Source organism: Agelaius tricolor, unplaced genomic scaffold, assembly GCF_023055355.1.
Source record: "Agelaius tricolor isolate 1412-34295 unplaced genomic scaffold, bAgeTri1.0.p SCAF_20, whole genome shotgun sequence".
NCBI lineage: Eukaryota > Metazoa > Chordata > Aves > Passeriformes > Icteridae > Agelaius > Agelaius tricolor.
Genome location: NW_027269280.1, coordinates 6,859,074 through 6,872,640, shown reverse-complemented (window position 1 = coordinate 6,872,640; position 13,567 = coordinate 6,859,074). Strand labels below are relative to the sequence as shown.

General features: G+C 47.3%; 1 protein-coding gene across 17 annotated transcripts in view; it reads right to left on the bottom strand.

The window, feature by feature from the left end:
* Nucleotides 1-13,567, bottom strand: part of FBRSL1 (fibrosin like 1) — a 503,098-nt gene that overhangs the window by 18,259 nt on the left and 471,272 nt on the right. For 9 of the 17 annotated variants that reach the window (XM_071445335.1, XM_071445328.1, XM_071445329.1 and 6 more), the window contains 4 exons: nt 8,893-9,289; nt 7,021-7,274; nt 2,275-2,510; nt 90-140 (listed from right to left, as the gene is read on the bottom strand). In XM_071445335.1, coding sequence (XP_071301436.1) covers nt 90-140; nt 2,275-2,510; nt 7,021-7,274; nt 8,893-9,289 — 938 coding nt within the window. Of the gene's footprint in view, nt 1-89; nt 141-2,274; nt 2,763-7,020; nt 7,275-8,892; nt 9,290-13,567 lie in introns of all 17 variants that reach the window. The other 8 variants (XM_071445330.1, XM_071445340.1, XM_071445341.1 and 5 more) reach the window with 3 other exon arrangements.

Genomic DNA, 13,567 nt, shown 5'->3' with positions numbered 1-13,567 from the left:
TCAAAACACTACTCATCAATTGAAAACAAGCAAAAGAAGAGCAAGCAGAACCATTAACAAAGAAACCAAGGAGGAAGGTGAGCACTCACGTTGGAATGTCGAAAGTAAGGGTTGTCTAATTTGGGAGCGTACTTGTCAAACTGGAAAGAAAAGAGAAAAAAAAAAAAGGAAACAGGTGAGTTTGGTTTTGGCAGGAGCAGACACATCAGGATTTCAACATAGACAAATAATCATGGCCCGTGTGTAAGCTTTTAACAGAGCAGAACTGACTGGTTATTCCATACTCGCTCACTGGGATGTGACTGATTTCCCAGGATAACAGAGAGGAGCCCCCAGGCCACGCTGGGCTCTGCCAAGGCTCACTGCAGACCCTGTCTCAGGCACTGCATGACCAGGCTCCTGCCCTGGGAAGAGAGCAGTCCTGATAATGCAGCTCAGTGAAACACAGGGAAGTTCAGCTCCAGGCCCACAACTGGGATCTGCCCCTGGATCGCTGAACTAGATCACAGACTAGAGTTAAGAAATATTTTCCATTAGACCCCAGCATCTACTGTGGGGCTGCCAATTCCAATTCCCAGTTTCCTGGGTTCCTGTAAGCACCAAAATTCTTTGGGAAAGGGCTGAATGACTTTAGATACACAAATATCGATATATTTGCCCTCCCCTGCAAAGGGAGAGTTCCCCAGAGAGAGTTTCCCATTTGCTCCCCAGGGAAAAGGGGACTGTAAACTTTTTCCATTTCAGCATGGGGTTTTAACACCTCCATGTCTGTAGTCTGTGCCCTGTTTGCCCTGCACCATCTTGGAAGAAAACTCAAAGCACATACACATTGCATTTCTGAACAGTATGTACATTCTGCTGGGGAGGAGGGAATGGGAAGGAAGGCAGGGAAGGGAGCTGTAGGACCCCAGGAAAAGCTGCTTATTTGGCAAGTCAGCTGCTGTTTCACACTCCTCTATGTGCAGGAGAGTAGATTTGTAATTTCATTAATTACAGTTATTACTGGAGCCATGTCCCCTCCAGTGTAAATACCGTAAATTACCAAACACATGCAGCTGTAATTTCAACACTTTTCTCTGGTGTTAGGATTAGCAGACCTGATCTAGTGGAATATAAGATGTGAGTGAAATATAACAAAAGAGCCTTGCAAGTTGTTTTTTTTCTGAAGGCTGTCATCAGTGGGCATGGGTGGGAGGAGAGGGAGCTGTTCACAAGCTTGGGTATCACGGTTCTTAAATAACACAGGAGACTTCTGAGAAAAGATTCAGGATTGTTTTACACAGACCAAGCAAAGAAGGGAAGGTGTTTACACACAAGTGCACTGAGCAAACACCTGGGGCTGGATTTTGGGTGGATGATATTGCTTTTAATTGTCTTGCTGCTAAGGAGATTACAACCCAATAATGTCATTGAGCAGTCAGCAGTGGGAAAGAGAAGTGGGAAACATTAGGCTCCTTGAGTCCTTAGTAGTTCTTCCCAAAGGCTGCTTTTGCTAGCCTTAAACAGGGTTGTTTCTGCATTTTGGACACAGTGTGAAACTGAGAGGGGGAAAAAAGCTCAATCTTGTGCTTTCAATCTCACAAAGTAATTGCCAGAAATGGGGAGAGAGTGCATTTTAAAGTACTGACAAAATCCATTTGTAGCAGATCCCTAACAATTTTGTAACAGCTGCAGCAAAGTCCCATTGTGTTAGAAGCAAATTCAATGACCAAATGGTTATTACATGGCCAGGAGGATCTCTCCCAGCAGAACCAGCCACACACAAATTAGTGCTTGTTGATGTAATCAAGTAATAAAATGCCTAAATCAATACAGATCAGGTATTAGGAGGAAGAGGGACAGAACTGGTATCAGATGAGATGCTGCATTGTGGTGAGAGCTCTGGGTAAGCCAGCACGGTCTGCCCTGCACCCAGCAGTTGTGGAGACAGTGTTTGGGGCTGGAAGCCACCCATCCTGGTTGGTGTCATCTTTTGATGTGTCAAGGCAGCTGGCTCTGGGAAAGGGGGAATAGAAATACACAGCAGGACACACAAAAAGGAAAATAAAGGGATTCTGGACTTGTCTCGTGGGTGCTGTATCTGCTCATGGGTAGCAGCACGGGGGACCAGGAGCTTGGTGTGGGGGCTCTGGGTGGAAAGGGGTCCCTCTGGGAGTGCTGGCCTCCAGGTGGGAAGGGCAGGGACAGCACCCCTGGCTGAAATGAAGAGGGCTGGGTTTTGTTTGACAAGAGCGGGTTAGGCTTTTTGACCAGAGATGCTCTACTTATCCTCACATTTTGGGCTGGGGTACGCACCATGGGAGGTGCAGAGGGCGGCATGAGCGGCGTCTGGGGCAAGCTGGATGGAAAAGGAGTGAATGTGTGCTGGTGGGTGTGTTGGTGCTGATGCGTGTGTTGGTGCTGGTGAAACTCCGCTCTCAGCAGCGGCACCGGGCCAAGTGAGGCAGCGGCCCGGTCCGAACTCTGAACCAAAAACCGGTTGTTCAGCTCTTGCCTGAGCAGTTCGTGATCTAGAGGAGAGAGAGAGAGAAAAAAAAAAGACACAGAGGCCCGTGGGCCTGTGAGTACCACAAAGACGGAGGAGAAAGAGTCAATATTCACCTGGCATTCCCTGTTTCTGCAGGTCATGCTGTGGTGGTTTTCTACGTGAGGACTCATTGGTGGAGGTAAGAGAGATGCCTGTGACAAAGTACCAATCAGAATCCCCGAATGAGGCTGGCAATACATGATTGGTTGGTTGAATGATATCAACAGGCTGGTATCTAAAGACAAGAGAGAACACCATGAGTCATCACAGCAGAAAACATCATCGGGGCTCGCACTCGCCCGGCCCCGCCCGCCGCCCGCGCCCGCCCGGCTCTCCTCCCCGACACTGCCGAGCCAGGTGTGTCTGGGAACACGCCCCAGAGATCCAGCCTCATGTCTGGGAGCACGCCCCAGAGATCCAGCCTCACCTCCGGGGTCACAGCCCAGAGATCCAGCCTCATGTCTGGGAGCACGCCCCAGAGATCCAGCCTCACCTCCGGGGTCACAGCCCAGAGATCCAGCCTCATGTCTGGGGTCACAGCCCAGAGATCCAGCCTCATGTCTGGCAGCACGCCCCAGAGATCCAGCCTCATGTCTGGGGTCACACCTCAGGGGTCCAGCCTCACCTCTGGGGTCACAGCCCAGAGATCCAGCCTCATGTCTGGGGTCACAGCCCAGAGATCCAGCCTCACCTCCGGGGATGCATCCCAGGCTCACAGGAGCGGCACCTTCCTGCACCCCCAAGGTGCTGGGGAGTGCTCTGGAGGCCAACAGCTCCTTTGAAATGAGCAGTACTGACCTTCATCCTCTGGGTGTGTGACAGTCAGAGGCACACACACACACTGGGAATTGATGTGTGTTATGCTGACATACAGGCACTTCACAGGTAAAATTTTGGTAAGATCTCCAGTGCAGTGAGATCTCCAGTGCAGTTTCCAGTAAGATCTCCAGTGCAGTTTCCAGCCACTGAAACCCGTGGGTTTGGGTGGCTGGAAACTGCCTACTTGGACATCCATCCCTGTGCCATCCTCCCCTTCTCCGATCTGCAGTGGAGTGAGATAACTGTGGGTTTGGGTGGCTGGAAAATGCCTGCTTGGACATCTATCCCTGTGCCATCCCTTCCTTCTCAGCCCCAGGACATGCACGCAGTGACCAGAAACATCTATCCTATAAATCAAGGCCTTCTTTGCAGTAAGGGTTTTTTTTTGAGATCTTAAATAGGAAGCAGTCCTTTCCTCAATTTGTAACAGGCTGTAATTCTTGTTTCTTGTCGTTGCCTCCAGGCTTTTCTCCTCTGAGAAAATACAGAGGAAGAATCAGTGGGGAGGGGACAAACACTGAAGTGGCTCAAGATCTCATCAAGGTTGCAAAGACTGCTGAAACAAAATGTTCCACCATATGATGATGTGGCCTCTTCTCAGCATCTTCCTCTGGAATAGCAACTTGCATTGAATGTGAATTGGCTCAGGGCAGGGGAAGACACCAGTGCTTTAGAAATGATGTCACTGAAGACAATAAGGACCAATGTCCACTTCTCCAAAATGTCTGCTGGTCTAACAGTTAAATCTATCTGTGGCTTTGCTTAAGAATTTCAAACAGGGATTAGCACCCAACATGTTATATATATTTTTAAAGGGAAGACCAACCTGTGTCCCCAGCAGTGGATGACACACACACAGTCCTGACTGATCTACTTGCTTCTGAATTTACATGAATCCACTTCTTTCACTGTAACAACCCCTTTAAACTACAGCTCTGAATATAAAGGGGCAAAAGAACACCTGCACTTTAAAGTTTTATTTCACGTTCTGCAGGGATTTCTTTCACTTCAATTTTTTACAGTAACATTAGAAATGTCTAAATCAATCACTTTCTGAAGTGACATGGTTAAGATCTTTAAAAACAGGCACTCTGATGGGGAACTTCAAGGTCTCTACTACCACTTAAAAGCCTACAATTGAAAGTCACATTTGAAAGCAAATTTTGGGTGCCTAATTCATTTGCTTTTCAGTAATAAATGTACTGCTAAGAGCAGGTACTGTGTACTGCTACAATCCATATAATAATTAACACAAAAGCAGAACGTATGTGTATTTGTGATACTGAAGTCTAAGGCTCTGGAGCAAAAGAGTCTATAGTGGGAGTCTATAATGGGTTCTCCTTGGATTGAGCAAATAAGAAAAAAAACTACAGGCTGAAAGCACTTAGGTCCAAAACCTAACCTCTTCAGAGAATATGAGCATGATTTCACGTGTGTGTGTGTGTGTTTACACTTTTAAATCTGGCATGGCTTAAAGAAACTGAATCCTTCTGTTAGCATCAAGATAATCCACTTTTCTGGAGGGAGAGATAAAAGCAAGTTGGCAGTTGTAAGTGCTCTGATATCCAATTTCTTTAAGAGTCTGGAAGTCAGACTGATAGATTTGCAGCTGGCTCCAGCCCACAGCCCTCTACCACAACTTTGGCCTCCATCAGGAAAAGAAAAGGCCTGGAGATGTTTGGAGAAGCTGAGTGGCACTTGGAGGAGTGGCTGCTTTGCAGTAAGGATGGAATTGCAAAGGAATAGCCCAGCTCTGTGAGGGGCTCTGGGAAATGCCTGGATCAGAACTAAGTTCTTGTACCTGCCAGTGATGTCAGGTCCAGTCACACAGTAACACAACCAGGAGCAGGGTGCTGAGCAGCCCTTGGGACCTGCCAACACTGTCCTGTGTGCACACACGAGCTGGGCAAGGCACAAAAAGGGCACTCTTGTTCATGGTGCCCTCACCTTCAGCAGAGGAGAGACACAGACCACTGTTTCCTCTGGGTATCCCACATCAGGGCAGCCCTTGAGCAGACAGCAGAAGCCCAGCAAGGGCTGCTCCTAAGTTACTTTAGGTTTCAAAAGGAATAAATGCCACCAGAAGTGCATTCTTGTCTCACTCTTCCGGGCTGCTCAGCAATATTGTTTGCTTTTAAGGAAGTTTTATGTGAATGACAACAGAAGCTCCTGGCTCTGCAGCACTCTGTATTGATTTTATGATGTGCCATTTTGCAGGCATTTCATATAGTGCAGACAAGAGGCATTTCACTGTCTGCAGGGTTAGACACCCAGACCTTTCCCTCCACTAACTTCGGCTTCTCCTACTTAAATTGCAGGAGAAATCCTTCTAGTAGGAGCAAGACTGTTACTGTTTCCTGGCAAGCTGCTGAATGTGAATAGGTCACTTGATCTTGCATCTCCTGAAGTTAATGGTGAAAACATACTTGCTTTCAGTGACTGCAATATCATGCTTTTAGTGAGAGCTCTGCTATTTCCTTTTGCTGTGCTTTCAAAGCCTCCATCACAGTAGTCCTTTGCCTTAAACAGGGGAAGCAATGAATAGGTCTCCCACAGTGCTGCCAACATCTTCCCAGCCATGTGGTTGAAATTCTAGATGATGCCAGGGCTCCTGACAGCTGCCAGCTTTGGCCTATGTGGTCCTGTCTCTGGCAGGGAACCCACAGCACTATCATGGTTCTCAGAGCTCACTTTGGCCCCATTTGTACTTTTGTTTTTTTCACTTAGAGAAGCAGTAATAAATAATGAGACATTATTTAGCTCCTGGAAGCAAAGAAGGGGGATGGAAGACCATCAGATTTTTCCACAGCAAATCTGTCATTTCCTTATTCCTTTAACTGACTTCATAGGAAACAGAGAGTGTGTTTTTTGCAAAATGCTTGTCCTGTTTAATCCCTGCTGAGTTAGTTGTGGATTCAAATGCCAGATCAAAGGGAGGCCCCAGCAAGTGAAAGTTGCTGGGAAGTCTCCAGCTGCCAGGGTCTCTTCCAGGGACAGCTGTAGGCTAATGGATAAGCTATAAACAGGGCATTTAGGGCAGAAGTGACAATAGAATGGGGGCCAGGGTGAACAAAGGAAACTTTTTAAAAGGATGCAAAGATAGTGAGAGTAGAGCAGCAGAGCTTGTCAGCTGAGCTGTCTCTGACTCAGACTGAAAGGCCACGGAGCCATGGGCACAGAGCAGTTGTGCTGCTGCAGGCAGAGGATCCTGCTCTGCCAGCAGGATGTGCTGCTGGTCGAAGGATCAGGCAGGGCATTCAGTGACATTCAAGTGCTCAGTTAGAACAATTGCAGAAACAGTATTTCAGTATTTTCTCACCAGTTCTAACAGCAGCAGCAGCTTTCTTTGGAAAGGGGAGAGAGAAGGAGAGAATGGCAAATTGTGCATCACTTCTCTGTAAATCTAAAAAATGTCTGATGATGTGGAATGCCACACTGGACAACTCATGCTGTTTATTTGAAGCATTTGTTTTGAAGACTTCCTATAGGAAGTGATGTGTCTACAACCTCTCATCTGGTAAAGCACGTCAAGGTCTCCCCCCTGTTTCGGGAGCACTGTCACAGCTCCAGCACACACTGAGGGGTCTGTGCCAAGGGATTCCACCTGCCCACCAGCCAGCCCATGTCTCAACACCCTGCAGTGCATGCACGGCCCTGGAGAAGGAGGCACCTACCCGCAGGGTGCCCTGGTATCACGAGGCTGTTGGTGGGTAACGCTGGTGGAGGTGGCAGCGTGGGAGGGGTGGCGAACATGGCCGGATGGTGCTGGTGCTGGGCCTGCGATCTGAGAGAGAAGTGCGAGGTAGCAAGATTAGAGATGGACAGGGGCAGAGCTGGGCCGGAGGAATGGTGTGCTGGGATCTGGGGAGACAGGGACAGGTGCTTCGGGAGGCTGATGCTCGTTGCACTGCTAGCACTGCTGCTCCGGCTGCAGAGAGAGAGAGACGGGAGGGAGGGGAGACAGACAGACAGACAAAGAGTGCGTTACAATACGGGACTGAAACGGTGCAAGAAATACACTACCAGAAACAACACAACTATGGAACATTGATCTCCCCAGGCTCGTGCTTTTGCTGGTCTTAATGGCAGTGGAGATAGTTAGTGAATCTTAATGAATGTCTCCAACAGGGCAGAACGGGCCCTGGGGTCTCTGGAGGGACATCTCCTCCAGTGCTGCAATCCTCAGAGCTATCTGTAAGTACTGATGAGGGCCACAGAGGCAGCTGGATTGTGCACCTTTATGCAGCCTCTGATGACCTTGCAGTGTCCATGTGGATCATTGTGACCAGAGGACACAGTGAGACTTTTACTGCTGCTCTGGGTGTGCAGAGCTGCACAGTGACTGGGACCCCTCTGGATCTGCTGCACATGTGCTGTGCACTTGTAGTCACACAAGCATGCAAATGCACACCATGTTAATAATTTTTCTCATAGTAATTTGTAATTCACATCTTGTTCTATTATTATTACTCCATTGCAAGTGATCTAAGTTTTGTGGGCTGAAACACACTATCACTGCAGTTATTAGTTGTGTAATTCCCACAATACTGAATATCTGTTGCAAGCTAAATCTCAGAGAGATCTTGAATAGCTTGAAATATTATTCACCATTTATACTATGGTGGCATTTACAAGGTAAAACCACAATAGAGCTTAAGTATGCAGGACACTGTGAAATACACATTAATGGCAGCTCTCTGTATTCATATTCTGACCTTTGTGCAGTCAAATATTATGCTTTAAATCAGTTTTCTCATCTTGTTTAAACTAGTCTAGCTCTTGCTTGAGAGGCAAGGCATGTTTTCTGTACCAGCAAAAAGACTATACAGGTTCCAGTTGACTGACTAAACTCTTTTCTCTAGAAACATTTTATCCATACCATTTTCACCCACCCTCCTTACTGGATGGAGGCAATTTAAAAAGCAGAGCTAAGCCTCCTGCAAGATCTGAACGTGTCAGATTGAAGCAGATTTTTCAGCCCACGTGGGAGCCCAGGTCTCCAGGGACACAGCATTTTCCAGTACAGATCACAGGATATTCTGAGGGCTCCAGGGACACAGCATTTTCCAGTACAGATCACAGGATATTCTGAGCTGGAAGGGACCCACAAGGATCACAGTCCAAGACAGATATCCCTCTTTCGATGCTGGTGAGCCAAAAAACCTGAGAACCATGGTCAATGGAAGCATTTCTAAATATGGAACAAAGGTGTTGCTCAAACTCAAACCACCTTAAATTTCTAAGTCAAGAACTAGCTCAAACAAGACCATGTAAAATTTTACTTGAAACTGGAGTGAAAGGAGCATGTGCCGTTCTCCAGAAGGTGTGCATTTATCCCCTCAAATTCAAATTGCAAATGCGATATTCAAATGCACTAATCCACCACAGCTGGAAAAGCCAGCCCTTGAAGTCCAATACCCAAAGCTCAGACCATCTTACCCCAGGTGAGCGCCCACCTTGCCTCCCAGCCATTCCCACTCACTGGAAACAAGCTTTAGCCCTGCAGCAGCCTGAGGACGACGTGAGCACCCCGTCCCCGTACCAACCTGATGTTGTTGAGTCCGTTGTGGGCCACCTGGTGATGCACTTGGTAGTTGAGGGGCGGGGGGATGTGGCTGGGGGGCTGGCTCCGCAGCTCGGGGATCAGCTGGGGCTGCGACTGCGGCCGGGGCTGCGGCTGGGACTGCGGCCGGGGCTGCGGCTGCGGCGTGAGCCGGGGTGGTGCTGGTGCTGAAATCACTGGCTCCTTCTTCAGCAGGGGGCTCGCTCTGGCACTTGACGTGGGCGCTGAGGAAGTCGAGGTGACGACGGCAGCGACGGGCTGGGGGCTGGGGATGGGCAGGGCGAAGGGCACGTCGGTGCTCAGCTCCCGGCTCCGCTCTAGCCCAGACACCTTTGGGACATTGGCTGCTTTCGCTTCTGGCTTGTCATTCAAGGTGGGACCTTGTGGAGCAACGAGAAAAAGAACAAAGCGCGTGCTGAAAGGTTTGTGTTTCTTTCTGTGCTTGGTAGAACATGTGCCTGGGAGAAAAACAAGTCATGTTTCAGCTGGTGGGAGCGCCGTGGGAGCGCTGCTGCTGCAAGATGGATGTGTGTTTGAGTCTGTCCTTCCGCTGTCCTTGACTGGCCAGTCCACAGTACTTCCAGCATGTGTGCAAGAGACTTAGCTGTCATTAAATGAACGCATGCTACAGAGAACACACAGCTTTGTGACTTCTTCAGGGGCCCGAGGTTATGTACAATAGGAGTGTGAGCATGTCTCAAGTTACTGCTGCAGTTATTTCCTGCTCAATGTAAGTTTCATGTTCATGCGACACAGGCCTCATCATTAAGACGTTTCATTTTCTCAATGCCCTTTCAAGGTAACCCACATTGGATTTAGGCTCAACACCAGCTCCAATGCACCAGGACCCAAGCATCAATCCTTAATGATAACCCTACCTGTCTTCTAGGATGGAGACTACCTGGGATCTCTGTAGCCAAGGACGGGACAGCTCTGCAGAGAAGCTGTGATGCTGCTGTCCCCTGGCCACACACTTGTGTGGAAGTACAAAGCACAGAATGCTGGAAAAATCCAGACAGAAGTTCAGTGGGCACCCAAATGTAGTTCTGCTCACCCTAAACAATGCAAACATCTGTATTCTTAGCATGCTGAAACTATCAGGAATGCTGCAACCTTGCAAAATGCACCTACAGAGAGAATTCCATATGGAATTACTCCTTCTGTGGTGCCAAATCCTCCTATTTTTCATAATTAAGCTAAACAGAGCATCCCAAAGAGTTAAAAGGCTGCAAAAGAAAAAGGGAGGAAAGAAGAGATATTTCAGATCAAGCAGTATCCAAAAGGTTGAAGACAACTGAAAAGACCAACATGAAAGCAATTCAACTCCCACTGTAGCTCCCTTTTCACCCTCATCTGTGTGTCCTTAAGTGCACACATACCCACAATTACAAGAAAAGCTCTTCATAGGCTATGAGGTTGTTGGTGTGTTTCACACACATCCCACTGTGCACACAAAGCACCTCTGACTTTCAGGAGACACTTTTGTTACCCACCAAAACGTGCTGGGGGCTGCTGGCATTTCACTGCCTTGCAGACACGCAGGAGATGCTACCTACACTCATTAACATGCTCCCACCACCCTCACAAACAAATTCCACCTTTGAAATCCTCCCGTCTCATCAAAGGACCGCGGCGGTTCCTGATGTGGGAGGGTGTGGAAATCACACACAGCACACCCCACGAGCTAATTCTGGCCATGCAGCAGCTCTGACCAGCGTTTGTGAACCAGCCCCTGTGAGGACAGAGCCCCCAGTGCCACTTCCAGAGCCTGGGTGGTGCCACCTTGGTGGCATCAGGTGGGAGGAGGACAGCGCTGAATCAGAGCCTGCAGCACACCAGCTCATGTTCTGTGCCCACAGTGCCCACGTGGTGATGGCATCTCCTCCCCTGAGATAAAAGGCAGCTTCCCACACTGCTTCTGGCTCTGCCTGCACTCTCACCACTGCACCATTTCCCCCAGCCATCAGTCACTCAGCTCATCACTGTGTTTGTATAAATTCAGAATGCAAGAAGAGGACGAATGGAAACATATGAACTATATTTATCAGCTGAAAATGTCTTGAGGTCTTGGGGCCTCAAACCCACAAGTAACAGGAACAGAAGCCTTTCCAAACACCAGTGTTTTGGCTGGCAGCAAATACTATCAACACTGTACTTTCCAGCACCTTATATATCTTTACAGGTTTGACACAATGTCTGGAGATCCTAAATTAATCTCTACAATAAATACAAGCCTCTCATTTCAGTGAATTTCTTTACCAAATATGAATTCATGCATCACAGGTAACCTGGTTGTGTGCCATAGCTAGACTTGGTTCCAATGCTATTCAGAATTTATTTTTGAAGTAAAATTCTCAATGCTTTTGCACATCATTATTTTTTATAATATGTTTGTAAATTTTCTTCAGTTTTTAGTGCTAACAGTTGAAAAATTGTCATTGCCTAGTCAAGCCAGGGCTCCCCACACTGCATTTTGGAGCAAGTGTGTTCACAGCTGTAGATTCCACTATTTTTCAGGAGCTAACCATTAAAAGCAATTGGGTTTCATTCCTGAGCATAGGTTTCCTCAGAGCCCATTAGCTCTTTGCATCCAACAGGCCTCCTCCTACAGAGTTAAACTTCATATTGTGTAATTATAGGCAGTGTAGACTAATGGTGTATATTCAAAACACACTGGCACCACCAAAGTTAGTTGAGTAAAAAGTCAATTAGATCCAAAACAAATCAATAAAGTCCCACATTAAAAGCAGCTGTTTGACCAGTTTTATGTGCAACTATTGATTCCCTGTGGTTTCAGCATTAGTTCTCATTTGCAATTTTCTCAAAGCAAAAGCTCAGTCTCCCTTGCTGACTGAATTGACCAGCCAAGCCTGGTCGTGGTAGTTAGCACCACCAGGGGTACACGACAATTCCTGCTGCCAACTTCCATCTCTCAGGATGCAGTACCACAATGTTTTTGCATTTCATTCTTGACAGCAATGAAAATATCCACATGCCAATTTCCCTCTCACCAGAAAAGCTACAGGCATGAGTAGGAGTATCTTCTCTCCTTTTGCAGCCATGTTGCAAAAAGGAGAAGCACTGAGAAGGGAAAGATGTGATGTGAATTCAAGGGCAAGAGGGGAAAAACTTCTGAGACAGCAGTCCCCAAGCCTCCTCAGCCAAACACTGGAAGGGGAGAATCTTGGTGTTTGGTGACTTTGTCATTTTTCCTCCTGATGACTGCAATGCACACATGGAAGTCTCTGAGCTATCTTTCCTGAAGTCCCTCAGAAAGTTAATCTTAATGATTTTAATGAGGGATGTTGCCCATTCTGATCAGGATCTTGAACTTTGTAGTTTCTCTGCAGGATACTTGAATATCCCCCCTAAGAGAACTACACTCCTGCATGCCCAAGCTCTGACCAGGCTGGCTGCTGCTCACATATGGAAATATCCCAAGGAAAACAACCAAATACTCCCTTTTGTGCAAACTGGATCAGGTTGCATTGAGATCCTTTCAGAAATTTCTGTTCTTGGGCTGCTAATCCAGCCCTCCTGAGCAGATGGACCCAGGGAGCTGAGCACAAGTGCCCCAACAAAAACACAGACCCACCCGACCACACCACAATGTTCTAGAGGCAAAAATGTGTTTATTTTTACCAAGTCCTAGAGTAATTTTCATGCTTAATGATAACAGGCTGAGCCAATTTGCCTAAGACTTGACAGTCAGCTCCAATAATTCAACCTTAATTAAACCTGAACGCATGTCAGTTCAGCTTGTCCCTTCACAGGAAATCTGACATTTGTAATGATTCATGTTCCAGCCATGCTATGGGAAGGCTGGATCACATCTGCCACTCTCCACCGTGCACAGCACTACCCCTTTTGAGAATGCCAACTTTTGTTTATTTTCTAACCAAACACCTTGGACTTCTTCCATTGAGAGGTTTTCTTAAATGAACGGACAGTGAAACATGTCTTGATCTCACAGGGATGAATGATGACTGAGTGTGAGAGACAGGGAAGCAAAGGCTGAAACTGCTCTAACGAGAAAAAAACCCCAACAACCTGGGATTAGTAATTCTTGCCTCCCTGATTGACTGATTTGTTCATTTGGAGTGTTGCGAAAGGTTAACCTCCCTATGTCTTGGGCTACATCCAATTCCAACTTCAACCGGTAAAGAAGAAAACTTCACAATTTTTAAAAGCACTGAGAGCTTCAGCTCCTGCTGTGTAAATCTGCAGAAGCCAGAGGTGAAGTTTAAGGGAAACCCCAAACTCACCAACAGCTTAAATTACTGTAATAAGTGTGCTTCAGGAGGAGTTACCCAAAGCTGAGGTAGCACCAGCCAAGACCCCATCTGAAAGTTCCCTGAATTCTGGATCTGAGGCTGCAATAACCATGCACTGCCCATCCCCAAGGCTGCAGAGGGTGACATGCCTGCCAGTGTGTAACTACACGGCATTGCAGCCTGGGCACAATACAGAAAGTCCCAGACACAAATTAAACCTTTCTGTTACAGGAATTTGCTTTCAAGCTGATTAAGAGTAGCTCAAGTGCAAGGGATTAAACATGTAAAGGCTGCTTTGAGAACTCCAATAAGCAGTTACTGTGTTATACAAACAGTACTTAGGGCAACAGCAGTTCCAGCCCTGCCTCTTGCTCTTTGCAAGCT